This window comes from Pristiophorus japonicus, chromosome 24 (assembly GCF_044704955.1).
Source record: "Pristiophorus japonicus isolate sPriJap1 chromosome 24, sPriJap1.hap1, whole genome shotgun sequence".
Lineage (NCBI taxonomy): Eukaryota > Metazoa > Chordata > Chondrichthyes > Pristiophoridae > Pristiophorus > Pristiophorus japonicus.
The window spans coordinates 8,250,224-8,268,889 of NC_092000.1; the positions used below are offsets into that span (position 1 = coordinate 8,250,224).

Sequence of the window (18,666 nt, forward strand, 5' to 3'; positions counted from 1 at the left end):
TCAATGGTAACTAGAATCTTTTTCCCAGTACCATTAGAATAGTTGGTGTGCCTGTCTAAGAAGTTGCTTCCTCACAAAGCAGCAGTGCAGAGGAGCTCTCCGTTAACTTCCTGCAACAGCTTTCATCCCATGTCCATCTCAGGATTTGGGCCAACCTCCATTCAAAGAGGCTCAGTATATTTTGCAATTCATATCTCACACCACAGGTCCTCAGTTGGCTTCACAGAATCATTGAATGATACAGCCCATCATGCCTGTGCCAAATCTCTGAATGAGCTATCTAATTAACTATGTTTCTAATGTTTCTAATCCCACGCCCCCTGCCCTTTGTTGGACATGTTGGCGAGTTAAGAGTTAATAATCAAACTGAACAGTATAAACCGTAACTGGTCGATGGGACAACAAACTGCCTAGGTATATGAGGAGAGATGAGGCTGCCTGTGAGTGGCGGGTGGGGGGATAGAATTATATTTTGCTTATCATCTGCAAGGAATGTCTATGCAAGGAAATATATGACTCAACCATCAACCATGAGTGTTTAGTGTATACCTTCGGTGATTAGCGTAATAAATATAAGCAGAGAGATCAATTAGCCATAGTATAGAATGGATGTCTGTTACAATTGGGTAAATAGTTGTCCTTGGGAACTCTGGAGACAGCTAACTCATGAATTCTCTGCCCTAGAGGGCTGTGCATGCTGAGTCTCTGAATATATTCAAGGCTGAGATAGATAGATTTTTGGAGTCTAGGGGTACCAAGAAATATGGAGATCGGGCAGGAAAGTGGAGTTGAGGTCGATAATCAGCCATGATCTTATTAAATGGCGGAGCAGGCTCGAGGGACCGGAGGGCCTACTCCTGCTCCTATTTCTTACGTTCTTATGAAGTGTGAATGTAGATAATCATAAGGGAGTTAGACGGTTAGAAGTCTGAAGCTCTATTTATCAGTGAAATGTAATTTTGAAGTAAACAACTAGGATATACAAGGAGGGTTTCCAGAGCTAGCTAGGTAGCTGGAGAGAGAGAGAGAGAGAGAAACACGATGCTACCCTGTACTGGATAGATTGATCATCTATGTTGTTGAATAAATTCTGTTCCATATACTCAACTGTGTGGTGAACGTCTTACTTGACGTGTGTTGCTGTGAACCACAGAGGGAAGACAGTTGGCTGAACATAATTGTAGAAGTTATGAATACTGCAGAGAAGTGTTCACAAGGGATGTGCATGGTGGCAGAACCATGTTTTTGTAAATAGTATCAATTCAATAGAATATTTGAAGTAAGGACTGCTTGGTGTTTGGATTTCTTCCATGACAATGGGAACAGGTAATGCGCTGATGTTCAGGTTCATAGCTAGCAGTGAAGAGCAACGATTTTACATAAACTATTGAGAGGTTGGTGAGAGGAGGAATAGTTGTGCTGACACTCCTAAATACACGTGCTCTGTGAAGGTGTGCTAAATGAGTCTGTCTCTCAGTTATTAAGCATTATCATCATCAGCCTTTCTGGAATACACTGGGACATGTCCTTTCTTAATAGCAAAGTTATGAAGTATCCAACATGCTACCATAACTCTCACATACTGCAAGGCACCCAGGGACCTCTCCAGACACTTCCTTTCAGATACCAATGGCTTGTTCAGTTCTTATACTTGTCTTCATATTTGCTTTATTGTAGAGCTCCTCTGCAGCACTGGTGGCCCCCCAAAGAAGTGTCATAAGCCACGGGGGTGACAAATATTTCTATGGCTACCGAGCAGCCATCCTGTTCCTTGCTCTGTTGTTGCAACAGATCTGAGACACAGGACTGACGAAGAACAACAGCTCCCAGCACAATATGAATTCTTGTGGAACATGCTGGCCCTGATATTAAAAGCGAGCCGGAAACAGTGTAGGGGAGGCTACAACCGACCGAAGAATGCGGCAAGTCTGGGGACGCGGAGACTAGGACCTTGCTAAAATATTGTTGGGGTGCCTCCCACCCAGCACTCGAAAGGAAGAATCAGCTCGAGGCCACAGGGGCTTGCGATCTGTGAGGGGCGGGGGCAGAGACTCACGATCTTCAGGCGGGGGAAAGTCTCACAAATAGAAGGGGGGAGGCTGAGGATCGGGCTGGGGGGAGGACAGAGATCAGGACCATCATACGGGTGGGGGTAGGGTAGATGAGAAGGGTCAGGAATGGGGTCGGTTTGCTTGATCCTGTTGCTTTAACCACCGCCCCCCTCCACACTATCTCTCACCCGTGGGTCGGGGGGTTGGCATTAAAATCGAAGTCGCTGTATCAGTCATTGAAATTCAACTTCGCATTTATGGAATGATAGTCTTTGCAGTTCGTCTCAGTACAGAGTTTACATTTGAGCCAACCAATGTCGCATGGATGCTATCAACAGCTTCATGCCCTTTGAGAATCTGATAATTCTGGATGGAAAATTTGATTGCATTCTCAGTCATCTATGTAGGAGCACTGTCAAATTGTATGAACTGAGCTGCCCTTACAAAGAGGGCATTAGTAACTTGCTTTTCGAAGACGGCACCGAAAATTAGCTGATCTGCTATAAATCTCCTGTGGTTCCCTAGAATGAGCTTGTTCAGAATCTTGGTCACTTTATCCTCCAGTCAGAGCTATACATGCTGTGGACTGTGGTTACAGATCTAGCTGCAGCAGTAAATAGAACTTCTTCAATACTGAAGCACAGAGTTCCAGGGAAAGGTCCCAGAAAGTGTCTCTGTATTGATAGATGGGTAGTATTGTAATATACTGGCTCTCCTCTGGTACTTTCTTATTCATCTGGCTTCCTTTACTGATCCAAGTTGCTTACCTTCCTCTAACACTTAGATCATGTAGGTTGGGAATCCCATTGGAGTTTGTTTGGAGAGAGTGGGGATGAGGGGCTGCTGATGGTGGAAGTTAATTCAATGTTGAGTGCTTACAGAAAACAGTACCTGTTCTTGTATCAGTCTGGATGGCAGTGCTTGTTGTAAAGGCTAGTCCTGCATCTGAGAAAACACCAAGAACATCGCTGCCACTTCCAGCTGTGCAACCAATGTCATATTTCTCCACAACACTCCAGATCTATGTAAAACACACACACAAAGCGGGCACATGAGTTAACTAAGTTAATAATGTGACACCACAACAGCCTAGTTGGCAGATTAGTAGTAGAGCAGGATTAGCACTTGCCAAAATGTATCCACCTGCTGTTGGGGCAATAATACCACTCTGAAAAACTTTACTGGAGAGGAGAGCAGGGGATACAGCTCTAGTGTAGCTTTTAAAAGGCTGCAGCCAGTTAAAGTGCAGCATCACTTCTCTGCGAGAATGGCTGAAGCAGCAGCAGTCTCAGGGGTGTCAGCAGTTGGAAGGTCTCCCAGATTCTCGGACACATCCGTGGCAGAAGTTAGGGCCCGAAGAGCAAGACTGTTGGGCACTGAGCCCTATAAGTGGGCGTAGCACTGATACCTGAAGGGAGGTAGCTGAGGCAGTCATGCTACCTCCACCACCCCAAAAACTGCCACACACTGCAGAAAAGACTCACTAACCTCATAGGCCCACACTGATCTTTCCGTGGCTATGAAGCTGACCACTGCATCTCAACCTTTATGGCACAGGCTCATTTCAAGCAGCCATAGACAACCTCGTAATAGAGATCCTTGTTGTTCTTCCTCCAACATTTAGATCATGTAAAGTGAGATTGTTATTGGGAAGCCCATTGTATATGTTGTGTGTCTGTAAAACATGCACTCCCATGTTCCGCCACCGGGGAGCGCATCCCCTAAAGTCCCAAGGGATCCCAGCATCCCTTGGGAGCACTGCATATAAGCCGGTCCCTAAGGCATGTGCCTCACTCTGGAGTGTCTTAATAAAGACTGAGGTCACTGTTACTTTAACCTCCCTGTGTGCAGTCTCATCTAGGTTAGGAACACAATAACTGGCAATGAGTATACGAATCCAATGCAAAGATGCAGAAAACTGTGGGCATCCTGGAGAAGTTCTCGGAGGGTGAGGACTGGGAAGCCTATGTCGAACGGCTAGACCAGTACTTTGAGCTGGACGGAGAAGGAAGCGCTGCAAAAAGGAGAGCGGTCCTCCTCACAGTCTGCGGGGCACCGACCTACAGCCTCATGAAGAATCTTCTGGTTCCGGTGATACCCACAGATAAGTCGTATGAGGAGCTGTGTACACTGGTTCGGAGCACCTTAACCCGAGGGAGAGCATGCTGATGGCGAGGTATCGGTTCTACACGTGCCAGCGATCTGAAGGTCAGGAATTGGCGAGCAATGTCGCCGAGCTAAGGCGACTTGCAGGACAATGTGTGTTTGATGGCTACCTGGAGGAGATGCTCAGAGACTTTTTTGTACTGGGCATTGGCCACGAGACTATCCTACGAAAATGTTTGACTGTAGAGACACCGATCACAGGAATGTGGGAAGGGAGGACCTTGAGACAATCACTATCACTAGGGGGGTAGTGCTGGACAGGCTAATGGGACTCAAGGTAGACAAGTCCCCTGGTCCTGATGAAATGCATCCCAGGATATTAAAAGAGATGGCGGAAGTTATTGCAGATGCATTCGTTATAATCTACCAAAATTCTCTGGACTCTGGGGAGGTACCAGCGAATTGGAAAGCAGCTAATGTAACGCCTCTGTTTAAAAAAGGGGGCAGGCAAAAGGCAGGTAACTATAGGCCGGTTATTTTAACATCTGTAGTGGGGAAAAATGCTTGAAACTATCATTAAGGAAGAAATAGCGGGACATGCTACCTGGAGGAGATGCTCAGAGACAAGAGATTTGGATAGGTTAAGCGAATGGGCTAAGGTTTGGCAGATGGAATACAATGTCGGAAAGTGTGAGATCATCCACCTTGGGAAAAAAACAGTAAAAGGGAATATTATTTGAATGGGGAGAAATAGCAGGAAATGTATTAGCATGGATAGAGAATTGGCTGGCGAACAGAAAGCAGAGAGTCGGGATAAATGGGTCCTTTTTGGGTTGGTTTAACATCTGTAGTGGGGAAAATGCTTGAAACTATCATTAAGGAAGAAATAGCGGGACATCTGGATAGGAATAGTGCAATCAAGCAGACGCAGCATGGATTCATGAAGGGGAAATCATGTTTAACTAATTTATTGGAATTTTTTGAGGATATAACGAGCATGGTGGATAGAGGCGTACCGATGGATGTGGTGTATTTAGATTTCCAAAAAGGCATTCGATAAGGTGCCACACAAAAGGTTACTGCAGAAGATAAAGGTACGCGGAGTCAGAGGAAATGTATTAGCATGGATAGAGAATTGGCTGACGAACAGAAAGCAGAGAGTCGGGATAAATGGGACCTTTTCCGGTTGGAAATCAGTGGTTAGTGGTGTGCCACAGGGATCAGTGCTGGGACCACAACTGTTTACAATATACATAGATGACCTAGAAGAGGGGACAGAGTATAGTGCAACAAAATTTGCAGATGACACTAAGATTAGTGGGAAAGCGGGTTGTGTAGAGGACACAGAGAGGCTGCAAAGAGATTTAGATAGGTTAAGCGAATGGGCTAAGGTTTGGCAGATGGAATACAATGTCGGAAAATGTGAGGTCATCCACCTTGGGAAAAAAAACAGTAAAAGGGAATATTATTTGAATGGGGAGAAATTATAACATGCTGAGGTGCAGAGGGACCTAGGGGTCCTTGTGCATGAAACTCTTTTGAGTTTACCTGAAAATAAACATAAACATTAAAACCATGCCACCCGCCTGGGTGACACAGCAGACATTTTCAAGGCCCCTTTTTTTTTCCTTTTTTTTGGGGTTTTTTTTTTGGGGCGCTAAAATCAAAATTTTTTCCAGTGCCCCCTATAAAAGGGGAGGGGGACACTAAAAGCACCGGCAATTAAAACAAATTAAACTTTAAAACGTAAAATCAAATTAAAATTTGGTTGCCGGGCGTGATGATGCACTCCAGTCCCTCCGGTGCCCACCTCTCGCGGAAGGCCGCGAGCGTACCGGTGGACACCGCGTGCTCCATCTCCAAGGACACCCTGGACCGGATGTCCTTGTGCATGAATCCCAAAAAGTTAGTTTGCAGGTGCAGCAAGTAATCAGGAAGACGAATGGAATGTTGGCCTTCATTGCGAGAGGGATGGGGTACCAAAGCAGGGAGGTCCTGCTGCAACTGTATATGGTATTGGTGAGGCCGCACCTGGAGTACTGCGTGGAGTTTTGGTCACCTTACTTAAGGAAGGATATACTGTCGTTGGAGGGGGTACAGAGACGATTCACTAGGCTGATTCCGGAGATGAGGGGGTTACCTCATGATGATAGATTGAGTAGACTGGGTCTTTACTCGTTGGAGTTCAGAAGGATGAGGGGTGATCTTATAGAAACATTTAAAATCATGAAAGGGGTAGACAAGATAGAGGCAGAGAGGTTGTTTCCACTGGTAGGGGAGACTAGAACTAGGGTGCACAGCCTCAAAATACGGGGGGGTCAATTTAAAACCGAGTTGAGAAGGAATTTCTTCTCCCAGAGGGTTGTGAATCTGTGGAATTCTCTGCCCAAGGAAGCAGTTGAGGCTAGCTCATTGAATGTATTCAAGTCACAGATAGATAGATTTTTAACCAATAAGGGAATTAAGGGTTACGTGGAGAGGGCGTGTAAGTGGAGCTGAGTCCACGGCCAGAATAGCCATGATCTTATTGAATGGCGGAGCAGGCTCGAGGGTCTAGATGGCCTACTCCTGTTCCTAATTCTTATGTTCTTATGTTCTTATCCTCAGTAAGGCCATTGCGATAGCACAGGCATTTATGTCCACCAGTGATAACACCAAACAAATCTCTCAGCACACAAGTGCTAGCAATGTTCATAAATTAACTGAAACTGTGTTTGCGAGCAGAAATGTACAGGGCAGAAACCACGAGTATGCAACTGCCAGCAGGCCTCAGGTGACCCAGATGACTCAGAGTCCACAACAAAGAATGAATGCAAGGCAATTCACACCTTGTTGGTAATTGTGCAGGCTTCCATTCAGCCTATTCATGCCGCTTCAAAGGATATATTTGCAAGAGCTGTGGAACAATGGGGCACCTCCAATGAGCTTGCAGACGAGCTGCAAGCTCTGCAAAACCTGCTAACCACCACGTGGCAGAGGAAGATCGGTCCATGGTGGATCAAAGCAATTTCGAGCCTCAGAGAGAGTAGGCAGATGCTGAAGTACACGGGGTGCGCACATTTGACGAAATGTCCACCTATAATGCTAAATGTAAAATTGAATGGCTTACCCGTAGCCATGGAACTGGACACTGGCGCTAGCCAATCCATCATGAGTAAAAAGATGTTTAAGAGACTGTAGTACAACAAGGCACTCAGACCAGCCCTGAGCCCCATTCACACGAAACTGAAAACGTACACTAAAGAGCTTATCACTGTCCTGGGCAGCGCCATAGTCAAGGTCACCTACAAGAGCACGGTGCACGAACTGCCACTCTGGATTGTCCCGGGCAATGGCCCCACACTGCTTGGAAGGAGCTGGCTGGGCAAAATCCGCTGGAACTGGGATGACATCCGAGCACTATCACATGTAAAGCATGCACTCCCATGTACCACCACCAGGGAGCGCATCCCCTGAAGTCCCAAGGGATCCCAGCATCCCTTGGGAGCACTGTATATAAGCCAGCCCCTAAGGCCTGTTCCTCACTCTGGAGTGTCTTAATAAAGACTGAGGTCACTGTTACTTTAACCTCCCTGTGTGCAGTCTCATCTGTGTTAGGAACACAATAGTATAGCCCTCAGATCCTAGCTCCGTATTTGTCTTGAGATACTATGCTTTTCAGAGTGTAGGGGAAGGCTTTGAGCATATCAGCAGTGAGTTCCAGCCTTGATGAACAGGCACTAGCAAACTGCATCTTTTAACCTGTGTCAGGTTCTCAAGGGCGGATGGGAAGGTGGAAGTAATGGAACTTGGGGCAGGTGCTATCATTCCCTCCTAAAACCCTGTAACTTATAAAAGGGAACATCTGCAGCAGAGCCCCAGCATACAGCAACTTGTATTTATATAGCACCTTTAACATAGCAAATCGTCTGAAGGCACTTCGGAGGGGCGGTATTAAACAAAATTTGACTTCAGAACATTAACATATGGCGATATTAGGGCAGAGAGGTAGGTTTTAAGGAGCGTGTTAAAGCAGGAAAGAGGTAGTGAGGCGGAGAGGTTTAGGGAGAGAATTCCAGAGACTCATCTGTTGTTATTTAATATTGGCCCTGAAATTCCGATGTCCTGGGTCCGTACAAAGTTTCTCGGGACCCGGGAAGGCATCGGAAAAGCCGGTTTTCAGCGCGCAATGCTTGACAGATCCAACACATATCAGGAGCGAGGACACTTGCAGGGCAAAATTTCCGATATTTACGAATATCTTGCGCAGCAAATGTCCTTTAAAATCCTGCGCCTGAAAAAACAGACATATGGTCTACTTTTATAGGCGTAAGTATTTAAAAATACATAAAAACATTTTAAAATAAAGTTATAAAAACACATTTTATTGTTAAAAACTCTCCCCATTACGGTAAGTTTATTTTAAGGCTTAAATAAAAAAACTTTTTAAAAAGTCGGAAAAATATTTTTTTGTTTTATTAACAACTTTAATTTAAATGAATGTTAAATATGTAGTTCATTTTCTATTTTTCATTGTGTTTTGGGTGCTTGCGGGGGCGGTGGGGGGGGATGTTTCTCATTCATAGTAATAGGAGTTCCACACTTACGGAACTCCTATTACAATGAACGAGAATCTATACTACGCCTGATTGGCTGCTGTCACCAGATCCCGGCCTGCAAGCGCTGTGACGCACAGTCACGGGAGGCCTCAAGCTCGGAAATTCCAATGGGCTCAGCAGCAACAGGTTAAGTGTGCATCTTTTTTCTCTTTTTCTTTCGTTTGCCCGCGGGAAGAGCTATGCCGGAATTTCAGGACCAATATATTTTCCTCAATGAAAGGACTTGAAGAGGGGAATAATTTTATTAACTCCTTCCCATATATTCCCCCTCTAAGTAGTACTAGTTAAACTTAGACACAATTGCTTTATAAGGTAGAACAGAACCATATTTTCAAATTTTGGTATTTAAATAGAGTAGAAGGAAAGTCAAGAGAATGTCATTTTTGTTCAAAGTAATTCCTTATTTTACATAGAAATAAATGTATAGATAAGAAATGATGCTTTTTGACCCAGGGTTTGTTCTCTTTTTTTGCCTCTCCCAGGAGTTTACATGGCTGTGAGGGTGGGAGGGAAGATGTGTTTCGTCATGATGACCCGACCATCATCGTGTGGGGCAGGCTTGATTGGACAGCTGGTCATCTCCTGCCGTTAGTTTCGTATGTACATAAGATGTTGCTGATGCTCAGCAGATCTGTTAGCATCGGGAAGATGGATTTATGTTTTGGGAATAGAATTCATCAGAACATAACTTTTTCTCTTTTCACAAAGTAACAAGCATGCTTTTGATGCACAATTCTAGCATCTATTGTTGTCACTTATTATAAAATATTGTTTGTTTTAAAAACCAGAGACAACCAAAAAACTTGTAATAAATCTTTGCTTCTGCCCTCACACTTTCACCCAACTGTTGGTACTACCGGTGTGGTCGCTCCCAACAGTCTGCCTCCACCACCACCTCCTCCAGCCCTTTATTTCCTCCTTGCTATATCCCATTCTGGCCCAGATCTGCCAGCTACCTGTATGCACCTCTGGCCAATTTTTGGCGACTTCTTTTCAAGCCCTTATTCTTTTAAAATAAATGGTTAAGTGCATTCTTTAAAACAACTGGCTGAGAAACGTCATACAAATGGGTTAAGCGTTCATCCATTATAATATCCATTATGAGCGTCAACAGTAATTATCAGGATTAAATGTTTTAAAAAACATCAAGGTTTACTTACCTTACTCTGTGTTAATTTATTTTTCTTATTCAATATGAACACTGCTTTATCCACAGCAACTAGGCCAACTCTTGCCCCAGGATCACCTGTGAGCTTCAGTGCAAACTGCTTGCCAGGTTGGTAAATCCTCTTATCATCATTCTGATTTGCGGCAGATACTATCAGCTGTGAGGATATGCAGGTTAGTCACAAATATCAAATTACTGTCAAATTGTGCATCACATTACTGCTGGCTGCTGTAAAATTGGGCTTTGCATACTAAAATTATACAATCATAAAATGATATAGCACAGAAGGAGGCCATTTTTTTGAGGATGTTTCCAGTAAAGTGGACAAAGGAGAACCAGTTGATGTGGTATATTTGGACTTTCAGAAGGCTTTCGACAAGGTCCCACACAAGAGATTAATGTGCAAAGTTAAAGCACATAGGATTGGGGGTAGTGTGCTGACGTAGATTGAGAACTGGTTGTCAGACAGGAAGCAAAGAGTAGGAGTAAATGGGTACTTTTCAGAATGGCAGGCAGTGACTAGTAGGGTACCGCAAGGTTCTGTGCTGGGGCCCCAGTTGTTTACACTGTACATTAATGATTTAGACGAGGGGATTAAATGTAGTATCTCCAAATTTGCGGATGACACTAAGTTGGGTGGCAGTGTGAGCTGTGAGGAGGATGCTATGAGGCTGCAGAGTGACTTGGATAGGTTAGGTGAGTGGGCAAATGCATGGCAGATGAAGTATAATGTGGGTAAATGTGAGGTTATCCACTTTGGTGGTAAAAACAGAGAGACAGACTATTATCTGAATGGTGACAGATTAGGAAAAGGGAAGGTGCAACGAGACCTGGGTGTCATGGTACATCATTCATTGAAGGTTGGCATGCAGGTACAGCAGGCGGTTAAGAAAGCAAATGGCATGTTGGCCTTCATAGCAAGGGGATTTGAGTACAGGGGCAGGGAGGTGTTGCTACAGTTGTACAGGGCCTTGGTGAGGCCACACCTGGAGTATTGTGTACAGTTTTGGTCTCCTAACCTGAGGAAGGACCTTCTTGCTATTGAGGGAGTGCAGCGAAGGTTCACCAGACTGATTCCCGGGATGGCGGGACTGACCTATCAAGAATGACTGGATCAACTGGGCTTGTATTCACTGGAGTTCAGAAGAGTGAGAGGGGACCTCATAGAAACGTTTAAAATTCTGACGGGTTTGGACAGGTTGGATGCAGGAAGATTGTTCCCAATGTTGGGGAAGTCCAGAACCAGGGGTCACAGTTTAAGGATAAGGGGTAAGCCATTTAGGACCGAGATGAGGAGAAACTTCTTCACCCAGAGACTGGTGAACCTGTGGAATTCTCTACCACAGAAAGTTGTTGAGGCCAATTCACTAAATATATTCAAAAGGGAGTTAGATGAAGTCCTTACTACTCGGGGGATCAAGGGGTATGGCGAGAAAGCAGGAAGGGGGTACTAAAGTTTCAAAATGTTCAGCCATGAACTCATTGAATGGCGGTGCAGGCTAGAAGGGCTGAATGGCCTACTCCTGCACCTATTTTCTATGTTTATATTCAGCTTCATTCATTTGAAAGAGTTATCCAATTAGTCCCGCTCCCCGTGCTCGTTCCCCATAGCCCTGCAAATGTTTCCACTTCAAGTATTTATCCAATTTCCTTTTGAAAGTTATCACTAAATCTGCTTTCACCAAGCTTTCAGACAGTGCTACTTAGTACTTCTTGGCATTTCATTCCATAGTATGGGAATATGAGCACTGAGTGCAATGAAAATAGCTATTTCTTGTCACTAGATATTTTTCAACTGCTGGTGGTTCAGTGGAACTTCTGATTGTGGTTCATTTTCAGATTACATACTGTGGTACTGGAATGAGCATGACAGTAGTAACGCTATAAAGATATAAGAAAGAACGTTGTTAACTGTAAACTACTAAACAATTGCCCAAAATATAACTTGCATGCAAACATTTTTTAAACACTCCATTTTAAAAATTCCGAGGGGTTTTGATAGAGGAGATAGGGAAAAACTCTGTACTGGCAGGTGGATCAGTAACCAGAGGACACAGATTTAAGATAATGGTCAAAAAAGCCAGCAGGGAGATGAGGATTTTTTAAGGCTGCAAGTTGTTAAGATGTAGAATACATTGCCTGAAAGGGGGGCAGAAGCAGATTTAACTTTTAAAATGGAATTTGCAGTGCTATGGGGATAGAGCAAGGGGGAGTGGGACAAAGAGCCAGCACAGACACGATGGGCCAAATGGAATCCTTCTGTGTTCTATGATTCAATGAACTGTGTTCAAAGTGTTTTTCCTCCTTATTTTCTCTGCCCTTTTAATCTTATTTTTTCGAACCTCTTCTCATCATTTCTCTTCCTTTTTAAAGCTCAAAATGTTTTCCTTGTGCCTCAAAAACATATCCTTTTTAAATAATCTTTTTTGATGGTTGTAAAGAAAACAAAAAAACTACAATAAGAGCCCTTGCTGTTCACATACTGCTTCTCAGAGCTGTTGTTTGTCTTTAAGGCGTTCATTTAAAAAAAATCACAATTGGCAACATATTTATAGAAATTCATAATTTCCCTGAAATAAAGGCTTAAAAAATTCAATCTCCAGTTTGTTTTATTCTGGATAGGATATTCCTGGAAAATTTACCACATTGACAGGTAGATGTCACAATCATAGCTACGATCGATGGCTGTGCTGGGGGAAGGGAGCTAGTTTTGGTGCACAAATCTTTAGCACTTAATGTTGCGTGGAGTGAACCAAATTGTCTGAACATTGACATCTATGATGGTAAGAACTTTGGAAAGAGGTCAAATACAATTTGGTCACTTGGAACATTTGGTTGAAGATGCTTGAAAATACTTCAGTCTTTTGTTTTGCAATCACATGCTGGGCCCAACCATGGTTGAGGATGGGGATGTTCAAGGAACTTCCTCCTCCTCCTGTTAGTTGCTCGATTGTCCACCATCATTCACAACTTGAGGTGGTTGGTGTTATATATGTAAACTTGTATTTACTCTGAACAGCCACCAGAGCGCTAATCCCCTGGAGTCCGAAGGGATCCCATAATCCCTTGGGAGCACAGGTATTTAAGGAGGCTTCACAGTTTGGAGAGGTACTCTGGAGACCTGTAATAAAAATTTTTACTTTGAGCTCACAGTGTTCAGTCTGACTCTTTCTCCATACACTACAACTGGCGATGAGATACAGACAGCGAACCCAAAGATGCAGAAAGGGTCATCCTGGAGAAATTCTCGGAGGGAGATGATTGGGAAACTTTTGCGGAGCGACTCGACCAATACTTCGTGGCCAACGAGCTAGATGGGGAAGAGAGCGCTGCCAAATGAAGGGCGATCATCCTCATCGTCTGTGGGGCACCAAAGTATGGCCTCATGAAGAATCTGCTCACTCCAGCGGAGAAATCATACGACGATTTGTGCACACTAGTCCGAGAGCATTTGAACCCGAAGGAAAGCGTTCTGATGGCGAGGTACCGGTTCTAAACCTACAAAAGGTCTGAACATCAGGAGGTGGCGGTTATGTCGCTGAGCTAAGACACCTTGCAGAATTGCGAATTTGAAGGACATTTGGAGCATATGCTCAGAGACTTTTTCGTACTTGGCATTGGCCACGAAACCATACTTCGCAAACTTTTGACTGTAGAGACCCCAACCTTGAGTAAGGCCATACTGATAGCCCAGGCGTTCATTGTCACCAGTGACAATACGAAGCAAATCTCTCAGCACACAAGTGCTGCTACAACTACTGTGAACAAAGTGACGTTGTTTTCAGATCGTAACGTACAGGGCAGGTCACACTACCTGCAGCTACATGTCCGCAGGTGTCTCAGAGTCCATCATCAAGGGTGATGAATGCAAGGCCATTAACACCTTGTTGATGCTGCGGGGGTGATCATTGTTTCCATTCATGCCGATTCAAAGAGTATGTTTGCAAGGTCTGTGAACAATGGGACACATTCCAATGAGTGTGCAGGTGAGCTGCAAACCCTGTTAAACCTGCAAGCCACCATGTTGCAGAGGAGGACAGACGAACCAGAGGAGGCAGAGGGTGCACACATTCACCACGAATTGTCCCCCGATAATGCTAAATGTTGAACTAAATGGACTCCGCGTGTCAATGGAGCTGGACACGGGCGCGAGCCAGTCCATCATGGGCAAAAAGACTTTCGAAAGGTTGTGGTGCAACAAGGCCTCAAGGCCTCTCTTAACTCCAGTTCGCACGAGACTAAGAATTTATACGAAAGAACTGTAATCATCAGTGCTACCGTAAAGGTCTCCTATGATGGGGCAGTGCACAAGCTATTACTCTGGGTAGTACCGGGCGATGGTCCCATGCTGCTCGGCAGGAGCTGGCTGGGAAAGATACGCTGGAACTGGGATGACGTCCGAGTGCTATCGCCCGCTGACGACACTTTGTGTGCCGAGGTCTTAAACAAATTTCCTTCGCTGTTTGAACCAGTCATCGGGAAATTCCAAGGAGCAAAACTGCAGAGCCACCTAATTCCGGGGGCGCGACCCATCCATCACAAGGCGAGAGCAGTACCATACATGATGAGAGAAAGGGTAGAGATCGAGCTAGACCGGCTGAAAAGAGAGGGCATCATTTCACCGATCGAGTTCAACGAGTGGGCCAGTCCTATCGTCCCAGTCCTCAAGGGAGATGGCACCATCAGAATCTGTGGCGATTATAAAGTAACTATCAATCATTTCTCCCTGCAGGACCAATACCCACTACCAAAGGCCGACGACCTCATTGCAATGCTGGCGGGAGGAAAGATGTTCACGAAGCTGGATCTGACTTCAGCCTACATGACGCAGGAACTGAAGGAATCATCAAAGGCCCTCACCTGCATCAACACGCACAAAGGTATTTTTGTTTATAACAGATGCCCGTTTGGAATCTGATTGGCAGCGGCGATATTCCAGAGAATCATGGAAAGCTTACTGAAGTCGATCCCACACACCGTGGTCTTCCAGGACGACATCATGGTCACAGGTCGGAATACAGTCCAGCATCTGCAGAAACTGGAGGAGGTTTTTAGTCAACTCAACCGCGTGGGGCTCAGGTTAAAACGCTCGAAGTGCTCGAAGTTTTTCCTGGCGTCTGAAGTGGAGTTCCTGGGAAGGAGGATTGCGGCGGACGGCATCAGGCCCACCAACGAGAAGACGGAGGCAATCGAGAACGCACCGAGGCCACAGAACGTGACGGAGCTGCGGTCGTTTCTGGGATTCCTGAACTACTTTGGTAACTTCTTACTGAGTCTCAGAACCCTGCTAGAATCACATGTCTTACTACGAAAAGGGAGCGAATGGGTTTGGGGCAAAAGCCAAGAAAATGCTTTTGTAAAAGCGAGAAAATTGTTATGCTCAAACAAATTGCTTGTGTTGTATGATCCATGTAAGCGTTTGGTACTAGCATGTGATGCGTCATCATATGGCTTTGGTGTGTATTGCAACAAGCTAATCATTTCGGGAAACTGCAACCAGTTGCTTATGCATCCAAGAGTCCGTCTAAGGCCGAGGAATGGGGTACTGAAGTTGCATGTTCAGCCATGAACTCATTGAATGGCGGTGCAGGCTAGAAGGGCCGAATGGCCTGCTCCTACACCTATTTTCTATGTTTTCTATGTTTTTCTATGAACCCGGCAAGGTCCGGAGTTCCTGCCGAATTTAATAGCAGGGACTCATTATAATGTTTTGGATCCGTTTCCCGGTCAATAGCCAGTCTGATTGACAGCCTGGCCGGTGGCGGAGGGGGAGCTAGTAATAGGAGGTCAAGGGGACCCTTAGGGATGGTCCCTGGCGATCAGCAGGCGGGGAAGGTCAGCCATCACAACTGGGCGACAGATCGAGGCTGGAGGGAGAGAGAGGGTGCTATCGGCGGGGAGAGGTGGCGGTGTGGGTGTGAGCACTCCTGCTCCTCCTGACCCACAAGGAGTGCTGGAAAAAACACTTACCTTGTGGAGCCAGCAGCACCCGCCTCTCTTTCGTTGTTGGGTTTCTCGAACCCTGGGAAACACACACAGCAGCAGTGAATTTTAAATTGGGCACCCCATTGCCCTGCGGGAGCCCATTTTAAAAGTGCCAATGAAGTGTCCTGTCTCTCGTGCGTGATGTGTTGGGGACTTGTTCCCAATATTTAAGTCTTTAACCCCAACCCCCAACCCTTTCCTGCCCATCATTGAAGGAACGGCAATGATATCTGGATAGTTTGGGGGTGAACTTGGTTTTCCCATCTATCAGGCCTATCTTAGTCTTTTGGAATTTGTCAGCTTGATCACTTTTAACTTTGGACATTTTATTAATGGAAAAATAACTTAGCCTCAGACTTTTGTCTGTTGATATAAGCCCAGGAAACAGAAACCAACTTTGAAATATACAAGACTGATTTCAACAAGAAGACAGATGGCTCCTTTTTTATGGTAGTCAGGAACACAAGACTCAGACAGAGAAACTCTCTTTAAAGAGTATTGTTCCGTCTATCTCAAAACTGTATAAAAAGGGGAATGAACTGGGCTATTCTCAGGAGAGACAAGGAAAGGAGAGGCGACATGAAGGGAGAAGTGAAAGGTGAAGATGAGGTAGAGCCACCTTGTAGGCACTCCAGGGCTCCCTCCTTCATGGTTTGGACAATCTGTGATTTGTGAGAATTGTCTCTATCTGTTGCATTTGTTGTTTGGCAATCAAGCAAAGTGCTTAGTACCAGTTTCTCTGGTTGTTGACACGACACAAGGATAGAACTAAATATAGGGACAAATAAAACTAATAATGATCCAGTAGAGTGAACAAGGGAGAACCAGTTGAAGTGGTATATTTGGACTTTCAGAAGGCTTTCGACAAGGTCCCACACAAGAGATTAATGTGCAAAGTTAAAGCACATGGGATTGGGGGTGGTGTGCTGATATGGACTGAGAACTGGTTGTCAGACAGGAAGCAAAGAGTAGGAGTAAATGGATACTTTTCAGAATGGCAGGCAGTGACTAGTGGGGTACCGCAAGGTTCTGTGCTGGGGCCCCAGTTGTTTACACTGTACATTAATGATTTAGACGAGGGGATTAAATGTAGTATCTCCAAATTTGCGGATGACACTAAGTTGGGTGGCAGTGTGAGCTGCGAGGAGGATGCTATGAGGCTGCAGAGCGACTTGGATAGGTTAGGTGAGTGGGCAAATGCATGGCAGATGAATTATAATGTGGATAAATGTGAGGTTATCCACTTTGGTGGTAAAAACAGAGAGACAGACTATCATCTGAATGGTGACAGATTAGGAAAAGGGGAGGTGCAACGAGACCTGGGTGTCATGGTACATCAGTCATTGAAGGTTGGCATGCAGGTACAGCAGGCGGTTAAGAAAGCAAATGGCATGTTGGCCTTCATAGCAAGGGGATTTGAGTACAGGGGCAGGGAGGTGTTGCTACAGTTGTACAGGGCCTTGGTGAGGCCACACCTGGAGTATTGTGTGCAGTTTTGGTCTCCTAACCTGAGGAAGGACCTTCTTGCTATTGAGGGAGTGCAGCGAAGGTTCACCAGACTGATTCCCGGGATGGCGGGACTGACCTATCAAGAAAGACTGGATCAAATGGGCTTGTATTCACTGGAGTTCAGAAGAATGAGAGGGGACCTCATAGAAACGTTTAAGATTTTAATGCGTTTAGACAGGTTAGATGCAGGAAGAATATTCCCAATGTTGGGGAAGTCCAGAACCAGGGGTCACAGTCTAAGGATAAGGGGTAAGCCATTTAGGACCGAGATGAGGAGAAACTTCTTCACCCAGAGAGTGGTGAACCTGTGGAATTCTCTACCACAGAAAGTTGTTGAGGCCAATTCACTAAATATATTCAAAAAGGAGTTAGATGAAGTCCTTGCTACTAGGGGGATCAAGGGATATGGCGAGAAAGCAGGAATGGGGTACTGAAGTTGCATGTTCAGCCATGAACTCATTGAATGGCGGTGCAGGCTCGAATGGCCGAATGGCCTACTCCTGCACCTATTTTCTATGTTTTTCTATGTATCTATGCTCGCAGTTAAGCAATGCACCCAGTGAGGCGCCACTAAGTTTATGGTCTTGGCCCTCCAAACCGTGGTCTAGGGTACACGTCGACTATGCAGGCCCGTTCTTGGGTAAAATGTTTTTTGTGGTTGTAGACATGTACTCCAAGTGGACTGAATGTGAGATAATGTCAGCTAGCACGTCCGCTGCCATTACTGAAAGCTTGCAGGCCATGTTGGCCACACACGGCCTACCCGATGTCCTGGTGAACAACAACGGGCCATGTTTTACCAGTGCTGAGTTCAAAGAATTCATGACCCATAACGGGATCAAACATGTCATATCTGCCCCATTTAAACCAGCGTCCAATGGTCAGGCAGAGAGAACAGTGCAAACCATCAAGCAATGCTTGAAGAGGGTAACTGAAGGCTCACTGCAGACTCGCCTATTCCGAGACCTGCTTAGCTACCGCACGAGTCCCCACTCACTCACTGGGATCCCACCTGCTGAACTGCTCATGAAAAGAGCACTTAAGACAAGGCTCTCGTTAGTTCACCCTGCTCTACATGAAACATAGAAAAATAGAAAATAGGTGCAGGAGTAGGCCATTCGGCCTTTCGAGCCTGCACCACCATTCAATAAGATCATGGCTGATCATTCACCTCAGTACCCCTTTCCTGCTTTCTCTCCATACCCCTTGATCCCTTTAGCCGTAAGGGCCATGTCAAACTCCCTCTTGC

General features: G+C 45.3%; 1 protein-coding gene across 1 annotated transcript in view; it reads right to left on the reverse strand.

The window, feature by feature from the left end:
- The window catches only part of LOC139238019 (venom factor-like), a 220,191-nt gene that overhangs the window by 134,274 nt on the left and 67,251 nt on the right, over nt 1–18,666 (reverse strand). The window contains exons 14-15 of the mRNA XM_070867416.1: nt 9,916–10,080; nt 2,943–3,072 (exon numbers count right to left, since the gene is read on the reverse strand). Coding sequence (XP_070723517.1) covers nt 2,943–3,072; nt 9,916–10,080 — 295 coding nt within the window. The remainder of the gene's footprint in view (nt 1–2,942; nt 3,073–9,915; nt 10,081–18,666) is intronic.